The sequence below is a fragment of the Hyperolius riggenbachi genome, chromosome 1 (genome assembly GCF_040937935.1).
Source record: "Hyperolius riggenbachi isolate aHypRig1 chromosome 1, aHypRig1.pri, whole genome shotgun sequence".
Taxonomy (NCBI): domain Eukaryota; kingdom Metazoa; phylum Chordata; class Amphibia; order Anura; family Hyperoliidae; genus Hyperolius; species Hyperolius riggenbachi.
Window position 1 is genome coordinate 441,159,000 of NC_090646.1, and position 18,993 is coordinate 441,177,992.

Below are 18,993 nucleotides of genomic sequence, written 5' to 3' on the forward strand. Positions count from 1 at the left end.
GGAAAGAGAGGCAGCCAAGCAAGCACGCCCACACATCTTTCTCAGCAGCCTGCAGAAGTTATGCGAGGAGAGAGACCATGTGCGTTCCTTCTGCAAACAGGGACAGTCAGTCAGAAGCGACTTCTTCATTCACCATCCCCGCAGACAGCAGATAACAATGCCGTTCAGATAAGGAGCTGCTGGTCTAATCAGCTAGAAGAGGTGATATAACTTCAGAGCTCAGACCTTTGCTTTACTTTTATGTTCAGTTCGGGGGAGGATCGAGCATTACAGGGCATGTAGAGTGACAGGGTGTTTCCGAGGCAGCCTCCTCTGCACTCAGCTCTTTTCTGCTCCGGAGTCCCAAACTTAAAGTTTAAAAAAAAAAAGCAATCTTCTCTCCTGCTGTGTCTGTATCTACCCCCCAGCTTGCATCCTATCAGTAATGCTCCACCTCCCCCTTCAACAATCACTCTGCATGAACAAAGTGGACCTGAACTCTTGCATAGAAGGAAAACGGTGAAATGTACCCTGCATGTATTTATAGAGCCTGGCCTGTCTAATTACCCCTCTTGTCTAATCACAATTTGTAGTTTTTTTTCCCTGTGTCACCTGACTGCTATAGCAGATAAACTATTTTGAAAGCACAGGAGGTTAACAATGTCTGCTTCCTTGAAAGGAGGAAGTAGAAACAGTGCAGATTTATTGTAGAATTTGTATCAGCTGTAACAATGAAATGTCTTCCATTAAAATGTATTATATTGTTGCTTATCTTTTAGAGAAGAGAGAAAGTTCTGAGTGCTGGTCTGCTTTAAAGTAACCTGAGCACCATAATCTGAAATACTTTCTCCCTAATGCTAGGTACACACGATTAAATTTTCTGACAGATTTACTGTCAGATGGACTATTTCCAACATGTCCAAGTAAACGGAAAATCGATTGAAAATCAGATTAAACATGTTGGAAATAGTCCATCCGACAGTACATCTGTCAGAAAATTGCATCGTGTGTACCTAGCAGGTACATCGGCTCGTCTCCTCATCCTCCCCCTATGCTGTAAGCAGAGTTGCACTTGTCCTGCACTTCCCCGTCGCACGCCACCCGGCTACTTTTTCATGCCACCCGGCTGGAAAAAAATCCTGGGGAGAACACTGGTGCTGAACTGCGGTATATGACAATCTGGGTTTCCGAATGAAGAAACCCAGATTCAAACCCCAACACTATCCATAAACACTTCCAACCTATTTTGCCTGAAATGATTGATTGTTTCGGGTGTCTTTACAAAAGGGAGTATAGGTATCCCCCGACACACAATAACTGCTTGTTAGCGTTTTGGCATGCTGGCAAACCATGCATTGATCCATTGCAATTTCTTGCCACAGGCACTGCCAGCTCAATCCTGCTTAGTCTCTCCTCCCCCCTTCTTTTTAGAGCAAAACAGGCAGATAATCAAGTAAGAGTGTTTGTACAGGAAGAGTTAACCCGGAAAATATCAAGAAGGATTGCTTTGGATGACCATCCATTCGCACAAGCATGTAAAAGGTTTCACAACTGCCATACGAGGCAATGCAGAAAGTGTCATGTTAACTTGATAAACGATAACAAAATTATAATTTGGTTCTATAACAAAGAACAAAAAAATATTCTCAAATAGTAAAGTTGTTTGCGCTCAGCTCTTACTCTATATAAACCGAAACCATACATGTAAAAAAAAAAAAAAAAAAAAATCAATTTCCATCCAAGCATATTTTTTTTTCTGCACATGCGTGTGTAATGTCCCAAGACAACAGAATTGCTAGAATACATTTTCTGAATATGAGGTAACCTGCTAGTCATTTTTGTTTTGTCACTATACTATGAAGAATCTTATTTTTTCAGGATTCTTAGATACACTAGTGGCTCGTAACAACATTTTAACAAATAAGTATGACTTAGAAAACCATTAATTGTCACATAATATCAGCCCCCCCACTGTGCTAGATGATTTATAATGGCTTTTGGGGTATCATAACACAGATAGACTTCCACATGTGTTTAAAATCTCTGTACTGTAGGAAGTAAAAAGGCACAGTTGGGAGCTGGATGTTCATATCCATTTTTACCAGTTCCAGCAATTTTATTCTGGAAAACATTTTGAAATAAATCCCCTGAAGAACAAAATTCACTTATCTTTATTAAAATGTCCTGAGTGCCCTTAGAAAGAGCTGCGTAGTTCTACTCCCCTGATTTGAAGCATTTTACTGATCTTCCTGGTAGGGCCTACAGCTTTACCTACCATTCAGGAAAAATCAGGATTTTTCCAGCGACTAGAAGGGTACAGTTGCGCAGACTCTCTCTAGTAAAGTGCCAATTAATTGTATAATATTTTCCTCAGTTGCAATCTTAGCGGGACCCCAAGTAATCTGAAGGCAATTATCGACTGTTCCCATAAACATGTCAATTTGAATGTAAAAAATCTCATCAAACGATCGCACCTTGGGAAAATATCGTACCCTTTATGGGCACCTTTATAGTGAGCCAAATGTCCCTTATAGTGAGATAGCAACCCTTTGGCTAAAGCGCTGCGTAATATGTTGGCGCTATATAAATCTAAACAATAATAACAATAACAATAATAATAATAATAATATTAATGAAAAGGTCCACACAGCCTACTTAGCCACATGGTTTATCTGCAGTTCAGCCACACAGCAGCCACGGTTTTGCTGTATATACAGCCAAATAAGATTGCACAATTAAAAAGGGACACTTAAAGGGAATGTCCAAGCAAAATAAAAAAAATGAGTTTCACTTACCTGGGGCTTCTACCAGCCCCATGCAGCCATCCTGTGCCCTCGTAGTCACTCACTGCTGCTCCAGTCCCCCTCTGGCAGTTTGCCGACCTCGGAGGTCGCGGGACACATTGCGTACATTTTTACGCATTCCCGTTAGTGCAGGAACATTAACACATACATTTTTACGCGTTACTGGTTCAATGCGTAAATTTTTACGCATTGAACCAGTAATGCGTAAAAATGTATGTGTTAATGTTCCTGCACTAACGGGAATGCGTAAAAATGTACGCAATGTGTCCCGCGACCTCCGAGGTCGGCAAACTGCCAGAGGGGGACTGGAGCAGCAGTGAGTGACTACGAGGGCACAGGATGGCTGCATGGGGCTGGTAGAAGCCCCAGGTAAGTGAAACTCATTTTTTTATTTTGCTTGGACATTCCCTTTAAGCCAGGAATGAAATATATATATATATATCTCAAAAGTATTCGGCCCCCTTGAAGTTTTCCACATTTTGTCACATTACTGCCACAAATGTGCATCAATTTTATTGGAATTCCACGTGAAAGACCAATACAAAGTGGTGTACATGTGAGAAGTGGATCAAAAATCATACATCATTCCAAACATTTTTTACAAATCAATAACTGCAAAGTGGGGTGTGCGTAATTATTCGGGCCCCTGAGTCAATACTTTGTAGAACCACCTTTTGCTGCAATTACAGCTGCCAGTCTTTTAGGGTATGTCTCTACCAGCTTTGCACATCCAGAGACTGAAATCCTTGCCCATTTTTGCAAAACAGCTCCAGCTCAGTCAGATTAGATGGACAGCGTTTGTGAACAGCAGTTTTCAGATCTTGCCACAGATTCTCGATTGGATTTAGAGCTGGACTTTGACTGGGCCATTCTAACACATAGATAGGTTTTGTTTTAAACCATTCCATTGTTGCCCTGGCTTGATATTTAGGGTCATTGGCCTGCTGGAAGGTGAACCTCCGCCCCAGTCTCAAGTAATTTGCAGTGTCCAAGAGGTTTTCTTCCAAGTTTGCCCTGTATTTGGCTCCATCTATCTTCCCATCAACTCTGACCAGCTTCCCTGTCCCTGCTGAAGAGATGCCCCCCCCCCCCCTCCCCGAGTATGATGCTGCCACCACCATATTTGACAGTGGGGATGGTGTGCTCAGAGTGATGTGCAGTGTTAGTTTTCCGCCACACATAGCGTTTTGCATTTTGGCCAAAAAGTTCAATTTTGGTCTCATCTGACCAGAGCACCTTCTTCCACGTGGTTGCTGTGTCCCCCACATGGCTTGTGGCAAACTGCAAACGGGACTTCTTATGTTTTCTGTTAACAATGCCTTTCTTATTGCCACTCTTCCATAAAGGTCAACTTTGTACAGTGAATGACTAATAGTTGTCCTATGGACAGAGTCTCCTACCTGAGCTGTAGATCTCTGCAGCTTGTCCAGAGTCACCATGGGCCTCTTGACAGCATTTCTGATCAGCGCTCTCCTTGTTCGGCCTGTGAGTTTAGGTGGATGGCCTTGTCTTGGTAGGTTTACAGTTGTGCCATTCTCCTTCCATTTCTGAATGATCGCTTGAACAGTGCTCCATGGGATGTTCAAGGCTTTGGAAATCTTTTTGTAGCCTAAGCCTGCTTTAAAATTTCTCAATAACTTGATCCCTGACCTGTCTTGTGTGTTCTTTGGACTTCATGGTGTTGTTGCTCCCAATATTCTCTTAGACAATCTCTGAGGCCCTCACAGAGCAGCTGTATTTGTACTGACATTAGATTACACACAGGTGCACTCTATTTAGTCATTAGCACTCATCAGGCAATGTCTATAGGCAACTCACTGCACTCAGATAAAAGCGGGCCGAATAATTATGCACACACCACTTTGCAGTTATTTGTAAAAAAATGTTTGGAATCATGTAGGATTTTCATTCCACTTCTCATGTGTACACTACTTTGTATTGGTCTTTCATGTGGAATTCCAATAAAATTGATTCATGTTTGTGGCAGTAATACGACAAAATGTGGAAACCATCAAGGGGGCTGAATACTTTTGCAACCCAGTGTACATACACACTGAATAATGTTAGACAGCTTGCATATATTTTATAGTTATGAAGAATCGTTCACCTTTTGGTCCTCCACTTCCTGCTCCTTCAACAACCTCTCCAAGTCATTCATATCATTATGTCTGAAGTACTTGATGCTGCTTCGTGATGCCTGCAGTCCCTTCTGAATCGCAAAGCATGCAGCTGCATCCCTGGCAATGTAAAAACCTGTTAGAATTGATACTAGCGCTATACACACACACAGAATTTAATAAAATCAATTAAAAAGACTTTATTAAAAAAAAGGCAAAGTATTTCATAAATGCAATTCAAAACTAGTTTTTTTTTTCCTTTAATATCAAAACTTTTATTAACAAAGCTTAAGTACAGGCAGAGTCCGGCAAGCACGGTTATCAGCTACCAGCTGCTTCAACATAGTAAAGACCAGGTAAGATTGGATATATATGCTTTCAACAGTATCAGCAGAAGGAGAAGCAGAAGCAGTGGTCCACAACTATCATCCTCAGACACAAAACCAAAAAGTATACCATAATTAAAATATGCATGCTTATTCCAAAATAAAAACATGCATAGTTCATGCATGCTTGAAATAAGGCTTATTTTGGGGGGAGGTCGTATTTTAGGAGAAACACTGTATTGGTAAATGCATGGGAGGAGCATGATATGGGAAAATTGATCTTGTTTTTAGGGGAAATAACCTATGGTAGGGAAGTGGTTAACCGCTACATTAAAAACAAGGCCGGTGGAGTCTGTACAAAAATCATCCGATTCCAACTCCTCAGTTTATGAAACCACCGACTCCAACTCCGACTCCAGGTACCCAACATGGCTTTGACAGACTTCTCGATTCAGATTTCTTAGTCTACTTCTTACCAGGGTTGTGAATTTGGTACAAAAATCATCCGACTCAGACACCCCAGTTTATGAAACCACCAACTCCAGGTACCCAAAATTGCTTAGACTTTTTGGGGAAGGGAAGTGAATGGGGAAAAGAAGAAAGGACAGATTCCCTCTGTGCCATTTATTTTGCAGAGCCTTTTCTGAGTTTAAAAATACCTACAGTATAGTGAAAGTAAGTTTTTTATTTGATGAATTGCCTAGAGCTGGCTGCAATTACTTAAACAGCACTTAGTTTTTGCCTGTGGTCCAGGGAGGATATAAAGCATGCACAGGGTGTTTTGTTAGTTCAGTACAAACTATGACAAGGAAAAGATGGCCCTTCCCAACTAAGCTTCCAATAAAATATCCATAATTATAATAATCAGGTATTCGGAGTTATGATTTGAGCCAGACCTCATTGGCTGCATGTATGTCGCAGACTTGTGACTGAGAGGCCTACTTTATAAAGATAGTTGAAAAAAATCTTATGCTAGGTACACACCATACAATTTTCTGTTAGATTCTTCTGTTAGATTTACCTACAACATGGGAAAAAGCTATCTGGCAGGTAAATCTAAGAGAAAATCTAACAGAAAATTGTATGGTGTGTACCTAGCATTAAAGGTAGCCATACACTGGTCGATTTGCCATTAGATCGACCAACTGACAGATCCCTATCCGATCGAATCTGATCAGAGAGGGATCGTATGGCTGCCCTTACTGCAAACAGATTGTGAATCGATTTCAGCCTGAAACCGATCACAATCTGTTGAGCTGCTCCTGCCGCCTGTCCCCCACCCCCCCCCCCCGCCCCCTTATACATTAGCTGAAGCTGGCTCCGGGTCCTCTTCTCCGCGTTGCACCCCGCACCGCATCCCAGCGTACACTGTCACTCCATGACCAGGAAGTTCAAATAGAGCGCCCTCTATTTGAACTTCCTGGTCACTGGAGTGACACAGGAAGTTAATGTACGCTGGGATGGAAGCAGGAACAGAGCGGTGCAGCGTGGAGAAGATACCCGGGAGCCAGCGTCAGGTAATTTATACCTGTATCGGATGGGCCGCCGCTAGCGGCGCGCTCCCTACCCGCGGGCGATTGACGGTAATTTCCCGCACAGCGCGATCGACTGATCGATCTGATTTCGGGAGGAAAACGGATCGGCGGGTGCGTTTAGCGCGAACGATTGGCAGCAGATTCGATCCCAGTGATCGAATCTGCTGTCGAAACGGCGGCAAATCGGGCCAGTGAATGGCCAGCTTTAGAGTATATTCACATCCTAAAACACAAAAATTCACAGCATCCTAGTCACACTTCTAGTGCCACATCTTACCATACCTGAAAAGATTGGACATCTAAAAGCTGACAAAAGTCTACCTTGGAGCTTGCATTTGGCATTCAACACAAACCCACCCGGGTCACATGAGGTTTTAATTTAGCTAATACAAAATAATATTTAAGAGTAGGTTGTGTGCAGTAAGGTTATTTATTGTAAGTATACCGTACTATGGCCTTTTATAAGCAGAGTGAGGTTTATAATCATGATCTGCTGAGATGTTCAGCAAACGAAGGGTTTCGGTCTCTCCCAGCATAAAATTATCAATACAGTATGTGATTTTATTTGTAGATGAACAGATCTATCCATGCACTAAGAAAACACTGCATTACGAGACCGTCCTTGAGAAATGTACTGTATATACTAAAACTGTACAATTTAAGTTCTTTTGGCAGCTTTCTGCTAACACTGGATCTGTATCCATGTATATTAAAATATGTTTGGGGGTTTAGACTGCACAGATCTGCACACATGGTTTTAGTCATACATAAATAAAAATAATAACTCTGCCCCAGAGCAACACAGCTGTACTTGACTAATAAAACTATATATGCTATATTGCAAGATTACAGGGGCTGGAATATAAAAAAGAGACAGATCTTTACCACAAACTCTAGCACAGGCATGTATGTTTGGTACTGTAGTTTTGTTTGGAGACATTAGCCAGCAGACATGGTGTGTGTACCGGTACATAACATATATACTGTACTTGTCTAAAAGGTATATACTGGACAGTTTTCCACAATCCATTAATCATAAAAACCATAGAAAAAATACACAGTATAGTTATGAATCTACAAATACTCTGATCATTCTACTCTTCAGTTCCACAGTGACCAGAATTCTGAAACATCCTTCCAGTTTGCCAAAACGTAAATTAGAAGTAGAAATGTAAAGCTGTATTTTCCATCAGTTATTTCTTACTGGGCGCATTGCAAAAAATAAAATATGACTTCACTACAATTGCCTGAAAGCACGCTGATGAGGAATGCAGAAGCTTATCATTGATCCTTTAAGATGCATTAACTGTTGTGAGAGGAATAGCGATCCCTCTGAATGATTTAATAAGAAGGAAGAAAAGAGAGTATTGCATTTCAAAGTGAAACTACAGGTTAGCACTGTGTCAGATTTAGTGATACTTTAAACTCCATTTATCAGAGGGGAAAAAAAAGAAAAAGAAAAAAAAAAAAACCCCACCATTTTCTCCTAGTTCCATCTTTGTTTTTTTCTCTTTTTTTTTTTTTTAAATATTTGCATCAAATAGCAATACACAATGTTTTATGCAGTGCACATTAAAGAGACACTGAAGTCTCATAAAATGCCATTTATGTAACAGTTATGTTCAGCAGTTTTGCCCTAACTAAAAAACACTGCACCCTGCGGCAGAATCGCTACATTTAAACCCTCCAAATCTTAGGGCAAGAATCCATGACTTTCTTGGTTGTGGATTTTGCTGCCCGGGGAGGCAGAGCTTTGAGCTGCAGCTCTGCCTCCATTCACGTCTATCCCCGCAGATCGCCGCCTCTCCCCGTTCCTCTCAGTGAAGGAAGACAGAGGGGCAGGGAGAGGCGGCGATCAGCGGGGATTGACCCGCGTGGAGGCAGAACTGCAGCCCAAAGCTCTGCCTCTATGAGGAAGCGATCCCCGCGTTTTCCCACAGGGATTTGTGGGGATTTAAATGTAGCAATCTGCCGCGGGATGCAGTGTTTTAGTTAGGGCGAAACCGCTGAACATAAATGTTACATAAAAAGTGGCATTTTATGACACTTCAGACTCTCTAAAATTTTTTGCAAAGAATATATTAAATATTTGGCTGTGTGGAAGATGTAATCACCTGATTGGACTACATCTCCTGGCATGCACAGCAGCAGCCAGAGTCACATGACATGCCACGGTATTTAAACCTTCAGTTCTGAGGCACATTCAGGGGCAGAGAAGTCCACGTAAGTAAAAGCATGCTGCCTACCTAAAAGCCCACAGCATTTACGAACCTCTCTAATATGTGGTGCTCAGGTCCCTTTAAGAGCATGCAAGAAGGGAGTAAAGAAAACTGACAAGTGCATTCACTGACAATCACAATGGTCATGCTCAAAGGTTGTACCATGTAAAACATCATCTTGTTAGTTTGTAGCTAGTAAGCCAATTGTAAAGGATAGCCAAATCACAAATTAGGGCAGTTCACACTGAACTCAAAAAAAAAAAAAAAAAAAAAAAAAAAAAAAAAGGTTCCATTTAGCAGAACGAAACCCAATGAATGCGATGTTAATCAATAGGAACCAGTCACATCTGTCTGTTTGAAATGGATCAGTTCAGGCCGTTCTGCCAAAAAGACTGCAAATATAGATTCTGATAATTCCAGATCAACAGATGCGTCACATTGATAGATAACTAACAGAATGGAAGTCACAGATGAAAAACTGATGCCCAAATAAAAAAAATCCGTTAATGGATCAATTTTTAATCTGCGAGTTGTGAACTGGCTCTTACTGTGCGAAGTTCTGTTGAACATAGGTACTGCTCTCTTACAAGTTTACTGCAGTCAAAACTCTGAAAGATGAATGTTGCCTAGTGGCTCAAAGTAGTGAAGGTCAATAATGTTTGAAATATTAATTCATTAAACCCAAGCGAAGTTGCCATGTACATCCCTTAAGAAATGGTTTAGATGTACTAGTAATCAAAGTGTCTAAGCAGATTTTCACTTTTCACCAAAAGCTCTCCTACACACCTGTTGCACACATGATCACATGCACATTCCATACATATATTCCTATCTTGAGATCAACTTGCAGCTTAGCCACACCCCACAGCTAATAAGAGAGCCAATGGTGGCAGCTTATGTGCTTTCAATTGATTCTGGGATAGCTATGGAAGATTTGCAGTATGAGATTCAAGTGGCTATGGGGTCAGAAAGCATCACAAGTACACAAAAATCCATTTGAATTAAGTAACTCTATAGATACACTACGTAAGACACATCATGTTGCAATAGTGCAAACATTTCAGAAGGTGCCATAAGGCAGTATAGCACACCTTTTAAGCGGAATGAAACCCAGCATTTCTTCTTTGCTCTAAAAACCCTGTTAGAACTTACCGGTAGCGACATTTCAACGAATCCTCCAGGATGGCTGATACAAGAGAGGAAGCCTGCTCCACCTCCAAAGGAAACACCTCTCCAATTAATCAATTAGTCACTCTATAAACCCCCCTCCTGCATTAGCTTCCCCAGTTATCGAGTATACACTAGAACAGTGATGGCTAACCTTTCAGAGGCCGAGTGCCCAAACTGCGACCTAACATCGACCTATTTATCTCCGAGTGCCAATGGGGGGGGCCGCGCCAAAAATGGGCGTGGCCATGATATTGTATGGGCGGAGCTAACGTAATGATGTAACAGCGAGGCATAAGAAAGCAGTGTTTCCGCTATGATGTGGTGAAACGAGGATTAGCATCATGGGTGTGCAGAAACTGTGTGATGCTATTAGTATACCGTAACCCCAAAGCAGCAAATATAGCCAACTATGACCATTAAGGGCTCATCCACACTATGCGCTGCGCTGTCAGTTTTGACGCAACGCATATAATGTAAGATTCATATGGTAACATGAAAGTCAATAGACTTCCATGTTACCATTCACACTACAGGTGTGCGTTCCCATGCGTTACGTTGTAACGCATCTGGGAACATTTTAACGCACAACGCATACGTTTCCCCGATGGGTACAGCTGCCGACGTCCACGCTTTAGCGCACCACAATGTGCATTCCGTGCGATCACTGTGCGTTGGCAGCGCATGAAATTGCATTCGTGCATACGTTCTGTAGTGTGAAGGAGCCCTTAATAATAAATGCAGCAACAGTTACCCCAGACACCAGAAAAACGCAATGTGTGCAACATTTCAGCAGAAAATCATGCAATGTGGGTCACATTTCACCAGAAAACAAACGCAGTGGGCCACATTTCACCAGAGAATAGACGCAGTGGGCCACATTTCACCAGAGACTAGACGCAGTGGGCCACATTTCACCAGAGAATAGACGCAGTGGGCCACATTTCAAGAGAAAATAAAACGCAGCAGGCAGCATTTCACCAGAAAACATACGCAGCGGGCAACATTTCACCAGTAAACAAACGCAGCGGGCCACATTTCACCAGAAAAACGCAGTGGGCAACATTTCACCAGAAAACATACGCAGTGGGCAACATTTCACCAGAAAACATACGCAGTGGGCAACATTTCACCAGAAAACATACGCAGTGGGCAACATTTCACCAGAAAACATACGCAGTGGGCAACATTTCACCAGAAAACATACGCAGTGGGCAGCATTTCACCAGAAAACATACGCAGTGGGCAGCATTTCACCAGAAAACATACGCAGTGGGCAACATTTCACCAGAAAACAAACGCAGTGGGCAGCATTTCACCAGAAAACATACGCAGTGGGCCACAATTCACCAGAAAACATACGCAGTGGGCCACAATTCACCAGAAAACATACGCAGTGGGCCACAATTCACCAGAAAACATACGCAGTGGGCCACAATTCACCAGAAAACATACGCAGTGGGCCACAATTCACCAGAAAACATACGCAGTGGGCCACAATTCACCAGTAAACATACGCAGTGGGCAGCATTTCATAGTAAATAAACACAATGTGGAAAACATTTTATCAGAAAACAACACAGTGGGCCGCATTTCACCTGCAAAAAAAGGTAAAACCTGACAGAAGTCTTCCCTTTCGGCTGGGCTCTGGCGTGCATCTTCCCCGGATCTTCTGCAGCTGAGTCTCCCGTGCTGCCGCTGACAGGCAGAGTGCAGGGCTATGGGAAGATGGCTGCCGCCGAAGCCCTGTACTGGAGACACAAATAGTCTTCAGTACAGGGCTTCGGGACGGCAGCCATCTTGCCGTAGCCCTGGTCTGCCTCCCGGGAGACTGCGGGGCTGCGGGCTATGAACTGGCGCGGCGGCGTCTAGTAGACGCTGCGGCCAGTTCATAAGCAGCGGTGGCGTGCCAGCAAATTAGGCTACCCGTGCCGGGCAAGGCACGCGTGCCATAGGTTCACCACCGCTGCACTAGAAGGATCAACCAGGAAGAGGAAACCTATACATACATTTACAGTAACATCAACAAATTCAACATCTCCCAAGATAGGGAGGGAACTAAGGTAGCCATCCTGGAGGATTCGTTGAAATACCGCTACCGACCGGTAAGTTCTAACAGGGTTTTAAAAACTCATCCCCCAGGATGGCTGATACAACAGAGACCAACGAGAAATCTAAAACGATTACCTTAGGGAGGGATGATGTTTTGCAGAACTTTTCTCCCAAAAGATAAGTCTTGACTTGACAGCAGATCGACTCTGTAGTGCTTCACAAAAGTCTGATGACTAGACCAGGTCGCCGCTTTACAAATCTGTTCTAACGAAGCTCCTGACCTTTCAGCCCAGGAGGTGGCAAGGGATCTAGTGGAATGTGCATTTACAGTTTGAGGATTGGATTGTCCTGCGTTGCTATAGGCTAAAGCAATAACTTCCCTAATCCATCTCGCTATAGTATTTTTTGAAACCTGTAATCCCTTCCTTGAGCCTGCAAAGGCCACAAAAAGGTGATTTGATCTTCTAAAAGTTTTTGAAGCTTCCAGATAAGAAAGTAGAATTCTCCTGACATCTAGTTTGTTAAATTTTTCCTCTTTTTGATTGGAAGGTGGATCACAGAAAGAGGGAATAATAATGTCTTGGGATCTATGAAAAACAGAAGAGACCTTAGGGAGATAAGTGGGATCTGTTTTGAAAACTATCCTATCATGAAATATAGTCATGTACGGGTCTTATTGAAAGGGCCTGAATGTCTCCGACTCTACGGGTCGACGTTATAGCAACTAAAAAAAGCTGCCTTTAAAGTTAGCCATTTTAACGAAACTGAGTTGAGGGGTTCAAAAGGAGAATCAGTTAGGCCATGTAAAACTAAACTTACATCCCAGGAAGGAATTAGCTTTGACAGGATTGGCTTTGATCTGGATACTGCTTAAAAAAAAAAAAAAAAAAAAAAACTGCCTGTTCCTTGGCTAGTTTAAAATTAAGAAAAAGGATAGAGCTGCAACCTGGACTCTTAGGGTACTGGTGGCTAGACCTAGCTCAACACCATCTTGCAAAAAATCCAAAATAATAAGTAGCGTAGTTTACGCTTTTTCTCTTCTTCCAAGAAGCAAACACTCTCCAAATGTTACAATCAATTTTTCTTGTAGTCAACTTACGGCAATTGACTAATGTGGAAATGACTTTTTGAGAATCCTCTTAATTTCGGAGATTCCCGCTCAAGAGCCAGGCCGCTAGGGCAAATTTCTGAGGGTTCGGGTGCAAAATCTCTGCCTGTGATAGATCTATCCTGGGAGGTAGAGAGAGTTGACGTATTTTCAAAAACCATGCTCTTCTCGGCTAGTGGGGGGCCACAAAAATCACTAGAGCTGACGTCTGCTCTATTTTCCGCAGAATCCTTGCTATCAAAATGAAGGGAGGGAATGCATATAGAAGTCCTTTCAGCCACGGCACTGCTAGCGCATCCAGGTGTGACAGGCTGGATGAGGGATGCAGGGAAAAGTCCTGACTTTCGCATTTTATGGTGACGCAAACAGAATCACACTGGGCTGACCCCAATGAGCTAGCAAGTGGATGAACACTTCGTCGTTGAGGGACCATTCTGCTTCTGTGCATGGCTCTCTGCTTAGCCGATCTGCTAAAGTATTTAGAGAGCCCTTTATATGCACCGCCGAGATAGTTTCCAAATTCTCTTCTGCTATTTGGAAAATCTGCAGCGCCAAGTCCCTTAAATCCTTTGATCTTGTACCTCCCTGCTTTTGAATGTAGGAAACGGTCACTATGTTGTCGGACAATACGGTCACATGGCAATTTTGTATAGCCGGGAGAAACTCGAGCAGTGCCAACTTTACTGCTAGGAGTTCCTTGAAATTTGAACATTTTGTTTCGAACCTCTGGGGACCATCGCCCCTGTACTTGTAGATGATCTAAATGGGCTCTCCAGCCCCCCAGACTGGTATCCGTATATATCCTCTTCAGAATTGGAGGATTCCAAAACCGACCCTGATTGAGGTTCGTTATCTTTTCCCACCATAGAAGGGATGAGATCACACAGGGTGGAAGCAAATAAGACTGATCCAGGCTCTCCTTGGACTTGTCCCACACTGTCAGGAACCATTCCTGAAGGATACGGGAATGAAACTGGGCCCAGACTACACCCGGGATTGTAGAAGTCATTAGGCCCAACAATGAAAGAGTGTCCCTCAGGGATACTCTTAATTGGGTTCTGAAGTCCGTATCCTGAGTATTATATTTGTTTCTCCTCTGGCAACAGAAACATTTCGTTTATCGAATCCAACCAGAATCCCAGAAATTTCACTTTCTGAGTTGGGATCAACATTGATTTGTCGTAGTTCACTAGCCACCCCAATTGGGGGAGGCAATTGATAGTTAAATCTATATGATGTAGAAGAGACTGAGTAGAGTCTGCTATCATCAACAGATCGTCCAAATACGGTATTATCTGAAATCCTTGTAGATGTAAAAAAGCTGTCACCTCTGCCATAATTTTCGTAAATATGCGGGGAGCGGAAGAGATCCCAAATGGGAGGGCTCGATATTGGTAATGGTGAACTGTATCCCCCACTCGTACCGCATACCTCAGGAATTGTTGATATGCTGGGTGTATTGGCACATGCAAGTATGCGTCCTGGATGTCTAGCGCAGCCATAAAGGCTTCTTTTGGGATCAGATTCTTTATTGTGAAGATATTCTCCATGCGGAATATCTTTACCTGAATGAACGGATTCAACTGTTTGAGATTTAAAATCATTCTGTATTTGCCTGAAGGTTTCTTGATCATGAAGACCCTGGAGTAAAAACCCCTTCTGTATTGGGTAGCTGGTACCCTTGTAATCACATTTTGATTTTGCAGGGAGCTTATTGATTCTAACAGGGCGGATGCTTTTTCTTGATCCCTGGATAGTCCCGTGAGTATGAAGTTTTGGGGGGGCGGGTGGAGAATTCGATTTTGTACCCCGATTTCAGGAGGTCCAAAGTGAAGGCATTCGTGGTAATATTTGTCCACACATGACTGAATAGAAGAAGTCTCCCCCCGACCTGTTCCCTGTCACTTATTTTCTTTTCAATTTGAGGTGGCTGGCTTGTTAAATAGAAAGGGGGTTCTCGATTTTGTCAAGTTATATGTCCATCTTTTTCTTGGGGGTTGAGACTTCGCATCCCTCTGGACAAATTGCTTTTTGCCCTGAAAGTTTTTACGAAAGGACTGTTTTTTCTTTTGTCCGGAAATGTTTTCCCTTTTCCAGAAGATCCTTATACTATACTGGAATTTCAAACTTTAAAGTCTGAAAACCACTGCGCCTGCGTTGCCATGTCCTCGCTCCCGCTGATGTCACCAGGAGCGTACTGTGCAGGCCCTGTATGGTCTGTGCCTGCGCAGTACGCTTCTGGTGACATCAGCGGGACCGAGGACACGGCAACGCAGGTGCAGTGGTTTTCAGACTTTAAAGTCTGATATTCCAGAAGTGAACCGGAGGCAGGGCCGGAGCATCGGTGAGTGGCTACATGTCGTCTGTGGGGGACCATTAGAAGCACCGGGTAAGTTCAGCTCATTTTCCCCCGATCCCCTACAGTATCCCTTTAAGCTCTGAGCACACTTAGCACCCCTGAAAGTCCTTAGAATTAAAAGGAGAACTCTAACGAACTGGTTCACAGTTCGCTAGAGCCAAGTGCAGGTATATGTAAGACATAATTGTCTGCCAGTTGTTGCAGTCTCAACTTGTTTTTGAGAAATATTCCTCTACCAGCGGTGCTCATCAGCGCTTCACTTTCTGTTTGTGCGGTCCTTCTTACCCATTTAGTCAATACGCTACGTTTCCCATAGTCATTTGTGTAAATGGACCCCCTCACAAGCTGCAAGTCGTAAGTGCTGTGCATACCCATGTAATGCCTGAGAGACCATTTCTTCAAGGCAGTTGCCGAACAAATATGTACGAGGCAGTTACCTGAACTTCCCTCCATCCACACTCGAACTGTTGCGAGAGCTATCCTTTAACAGTAAAATAGTTTCCAAATGCATAGAACCACTACACGAGTTGAATTACAACAGTTAGAGAACACCAGAAAGGAAAGTGCTTTTCCACAAAAAAAATAGCTCTGGACTTAAAGAGGAACTTCAGCCTAAACAAACATAATGTCATTAAGTTACATTAGTTATGTTAATTAAAATAGATAGGTAATATAATCTCTTACCCACCCTGTTTTAAAAGAACAGGCAAATGTTTGATTTCATGATGGCGGCCATCTTTTTGGTTGAAAGGAGGTGACAGTGAGCATGAGACACAGTTCCAACTGTCCTGTGTCCTGAGCACCTCTCCCAGTTGCTAGGCAACGTGAACAACAACATAGGAAATCCCATCATGCTCTGCACAGCATCAGGGAAAAAAAGCCCGGGCTTTTTTCTTTGATGGGTGGAGCCTAGATAAAAATGCAGCTAAAAATTATGTTTTGGTAAGAAAAACAAAGTTCTGATGCTGTTAAACTGTCAAAGAAACACCAAGCCTTTTCAGTTCTGCTGAGTAGATTTTTAGTCCGAGGTTCACTTTAAGGTAAGAGCGTTTCCTCTTTTTTTTGTGTGTTTTTTTTATCTAGGTATCCTAGCATAGCGTGGATGCAAATGGTTTACAGATTTGTGATACTTACACAAATACTATGTCTCCCCTTTTAGAGTATGCTGGGATAGCGCTTGCAATAGTAGCAAATCCATATGAATAGATGATTGCTTCTTCTGTTCTCATAAATTTTGCCAATCGCTCTTCTAACTCCAAATGAACATCTACAATAGAAATAGAAAAAGTTGACAATTCTTGGGTACAAGTGAAAACAAAAAAAAAATTGTGAGGGTGGGGCAAATCTGTTACAACAACATTTTCACATTTTCAACATATACTACCTCCTCACCAAAAGCAGATGAGATCAGTGTAAAGGGACTCAATAAAATGTGTGTAACGCAAGCGCTGGGAAATTTGGCAATGGATAATTCATCAGTCTTCCACCAATATTTGGCGAACAGTAACACTTTCAAAGCAACAAAACCCTTCCCCAGAACCACTGCCTCCAACCATAACCACTCTCAATCAACCCTCCCCTGTTAACCTCCCCAGATGCCTGGCATTAACCTAATACACTTACATTTATCCACTAATGACTCCTAAACTTGTGTGGGGGTAGTGTCTTCCCACCCCCCTCCCCTCCCCCCAACAGTAGTTTTATTTGTTACCAGTTCACTAACCTCCTGTCCAGCCAATAGTAACCTCTTGACAGCGGACCCTAACCTCCCCCATTCTTAATTCACTCCTGATGCCAAAACACAAACTCACCCTCCTCCAACCTTCCAGTTGATCTCTTTCTAATAACTAACCACAACTGACAAAATCACTGCTTGTAGGCAAGAGCAGCATTCTGCTAGAATTATTAATTGAATGATAGCTTTTTATTAATTAGCTGAATAGCAGCTTTTTTTTTTTTTTTTGTCAATGTCTCATAACATTTACTGCACTTCTATTTCTTGCCACATGAAATGTGGATACTTCCGGTTCAGGAGAGTATCACATTTTTGGTGTTCACTAGGGTTCAGTACAGATTGTGTGAGGTAAAAGTTAAAGGAGGACCTAAACTTATGCATAGGAGAGAAGAAAAACACAGAAATACTAACCCAGTTTGTATTTAGAGATAACAGGCTGTCTAATTCTACCTTATCTGGAAGTAATAAGTCACTGTAATTTGACCTGTCACCTCTGCCTGATCTGTGACATGAGAGGCTATATGTAAACACAGGCGGTTTAACCCTGTATGTGCTTCCAGCAAACCAGGAAGTAACAGTTCTGCACCATCTCTGAGGAGTTATGTAAGCAGTAACAAAAAAAACATTTTTCTGTAAAAGATATTATGCTGTTGCTTCTATTTTAGATCAGAGGAGGTCCTGGGTTTAGGTCCGCATTAACTTAAAGTGGAGCTGTCAGCCATACCATCTCAGAAAAAAGAAAACAAATATAAGTAGATAAATACTTGCTCTACTTACATAACATATGTATTGCACTGTCTACATTTTTATTGTAGTGATTTTTCTATATTAAAAAGAGAAAATCCTTCTTAGGATTTTCCATTGTCTGTGTCTATCTCTAAAGGTCCGTACACACGCCGGACTTTAGGCAACGACGGGTCCGTCGTTGCCTCCCGCTGGGTGGGCGTGCCAGCGACAGTCCGGCGTGTGTACGCTCTGTCGTCAGACTGATACGGCTGTTCCTGAGCGATCCGCCGGGCGGATCGCTCAGAAACAGCCGTATCAGTCTGACGACAGAGCGTACACACGCCGGACTGTCGCTGGCACGCCCACCCAGCGGGAGGCAACGACGGACCCGTCGTTGCCTAAAGTCCGGCGTGTGTACGGACCTTAAGCCAATCCTGACATTTCCTCCCTTACTTTGTCTGTGTATCATTGTCCGCCCCCCTCCCAGTCTTCATACACTCACACCCCAGCTCTGCATTAGAAAGTGCAATGAGAAATATTGGCCAGAGAGGAACAGAGGTGTGGGAGGGGAAAACAGGAGGGAAAGAGGCTTCAGCCAATCAGGCTGCATTAGTTAAGTCTGAGGGGAAAATAAAGAAGAAGAAAAAAAAAAAAAAAAAAAAGAAAACCCAGCATGCCCTGCAAATGTACCAAATAATGGCCAGGGAAACTAGGGAATGGTGTTTTATGGAGAAGAAAAATAAGAGTGATTTTAACTTTTGGATAGCATCCTTATTACTTGTTTACCAGCGAAAAATAAAGAATTGATTTTTTTATTTTATGCTTGACAGTTACTCTTTAAGCAGTAACGTTACTTTTGTTGAACA

General features: G+C 42.7%; 1 protein-coding gene across 2 annotated transcripts in view; it reads right to left on the reverse strand.

Annotated features, from left to right (window-relative positions):
• The window catches only part of SPTLC1 (serine palmitoyltransferase long chain base subunit 1), a 118,102-nt gene that overhangs the window by 57,580 nt on the left and 41,529 nt on the right, over positions 1-18,993 (reverse strand). For both annotated transcript variants that reach the window (XR_011020981.1, XM_068238000.1), the window contains exons 6-7: positions 16,801-16,933; positions 4,891-5,020 (exon numbers count right to left, since the gene is read on the reverse strand). Coding sequence is in view for 1 of the 2 variants with exons in the window: in XM_068238000.1 (XP_068094101.1) it covers positions 4,891-5,020; positions 16,801-16,933 (263 nt within the window). In the remaining variant the exon portion in view is untranslated. The remainder of the gene's footprint in view (positions 1-4,890; positions 5,021-16,800; positions 16,934-18,993) is intronic.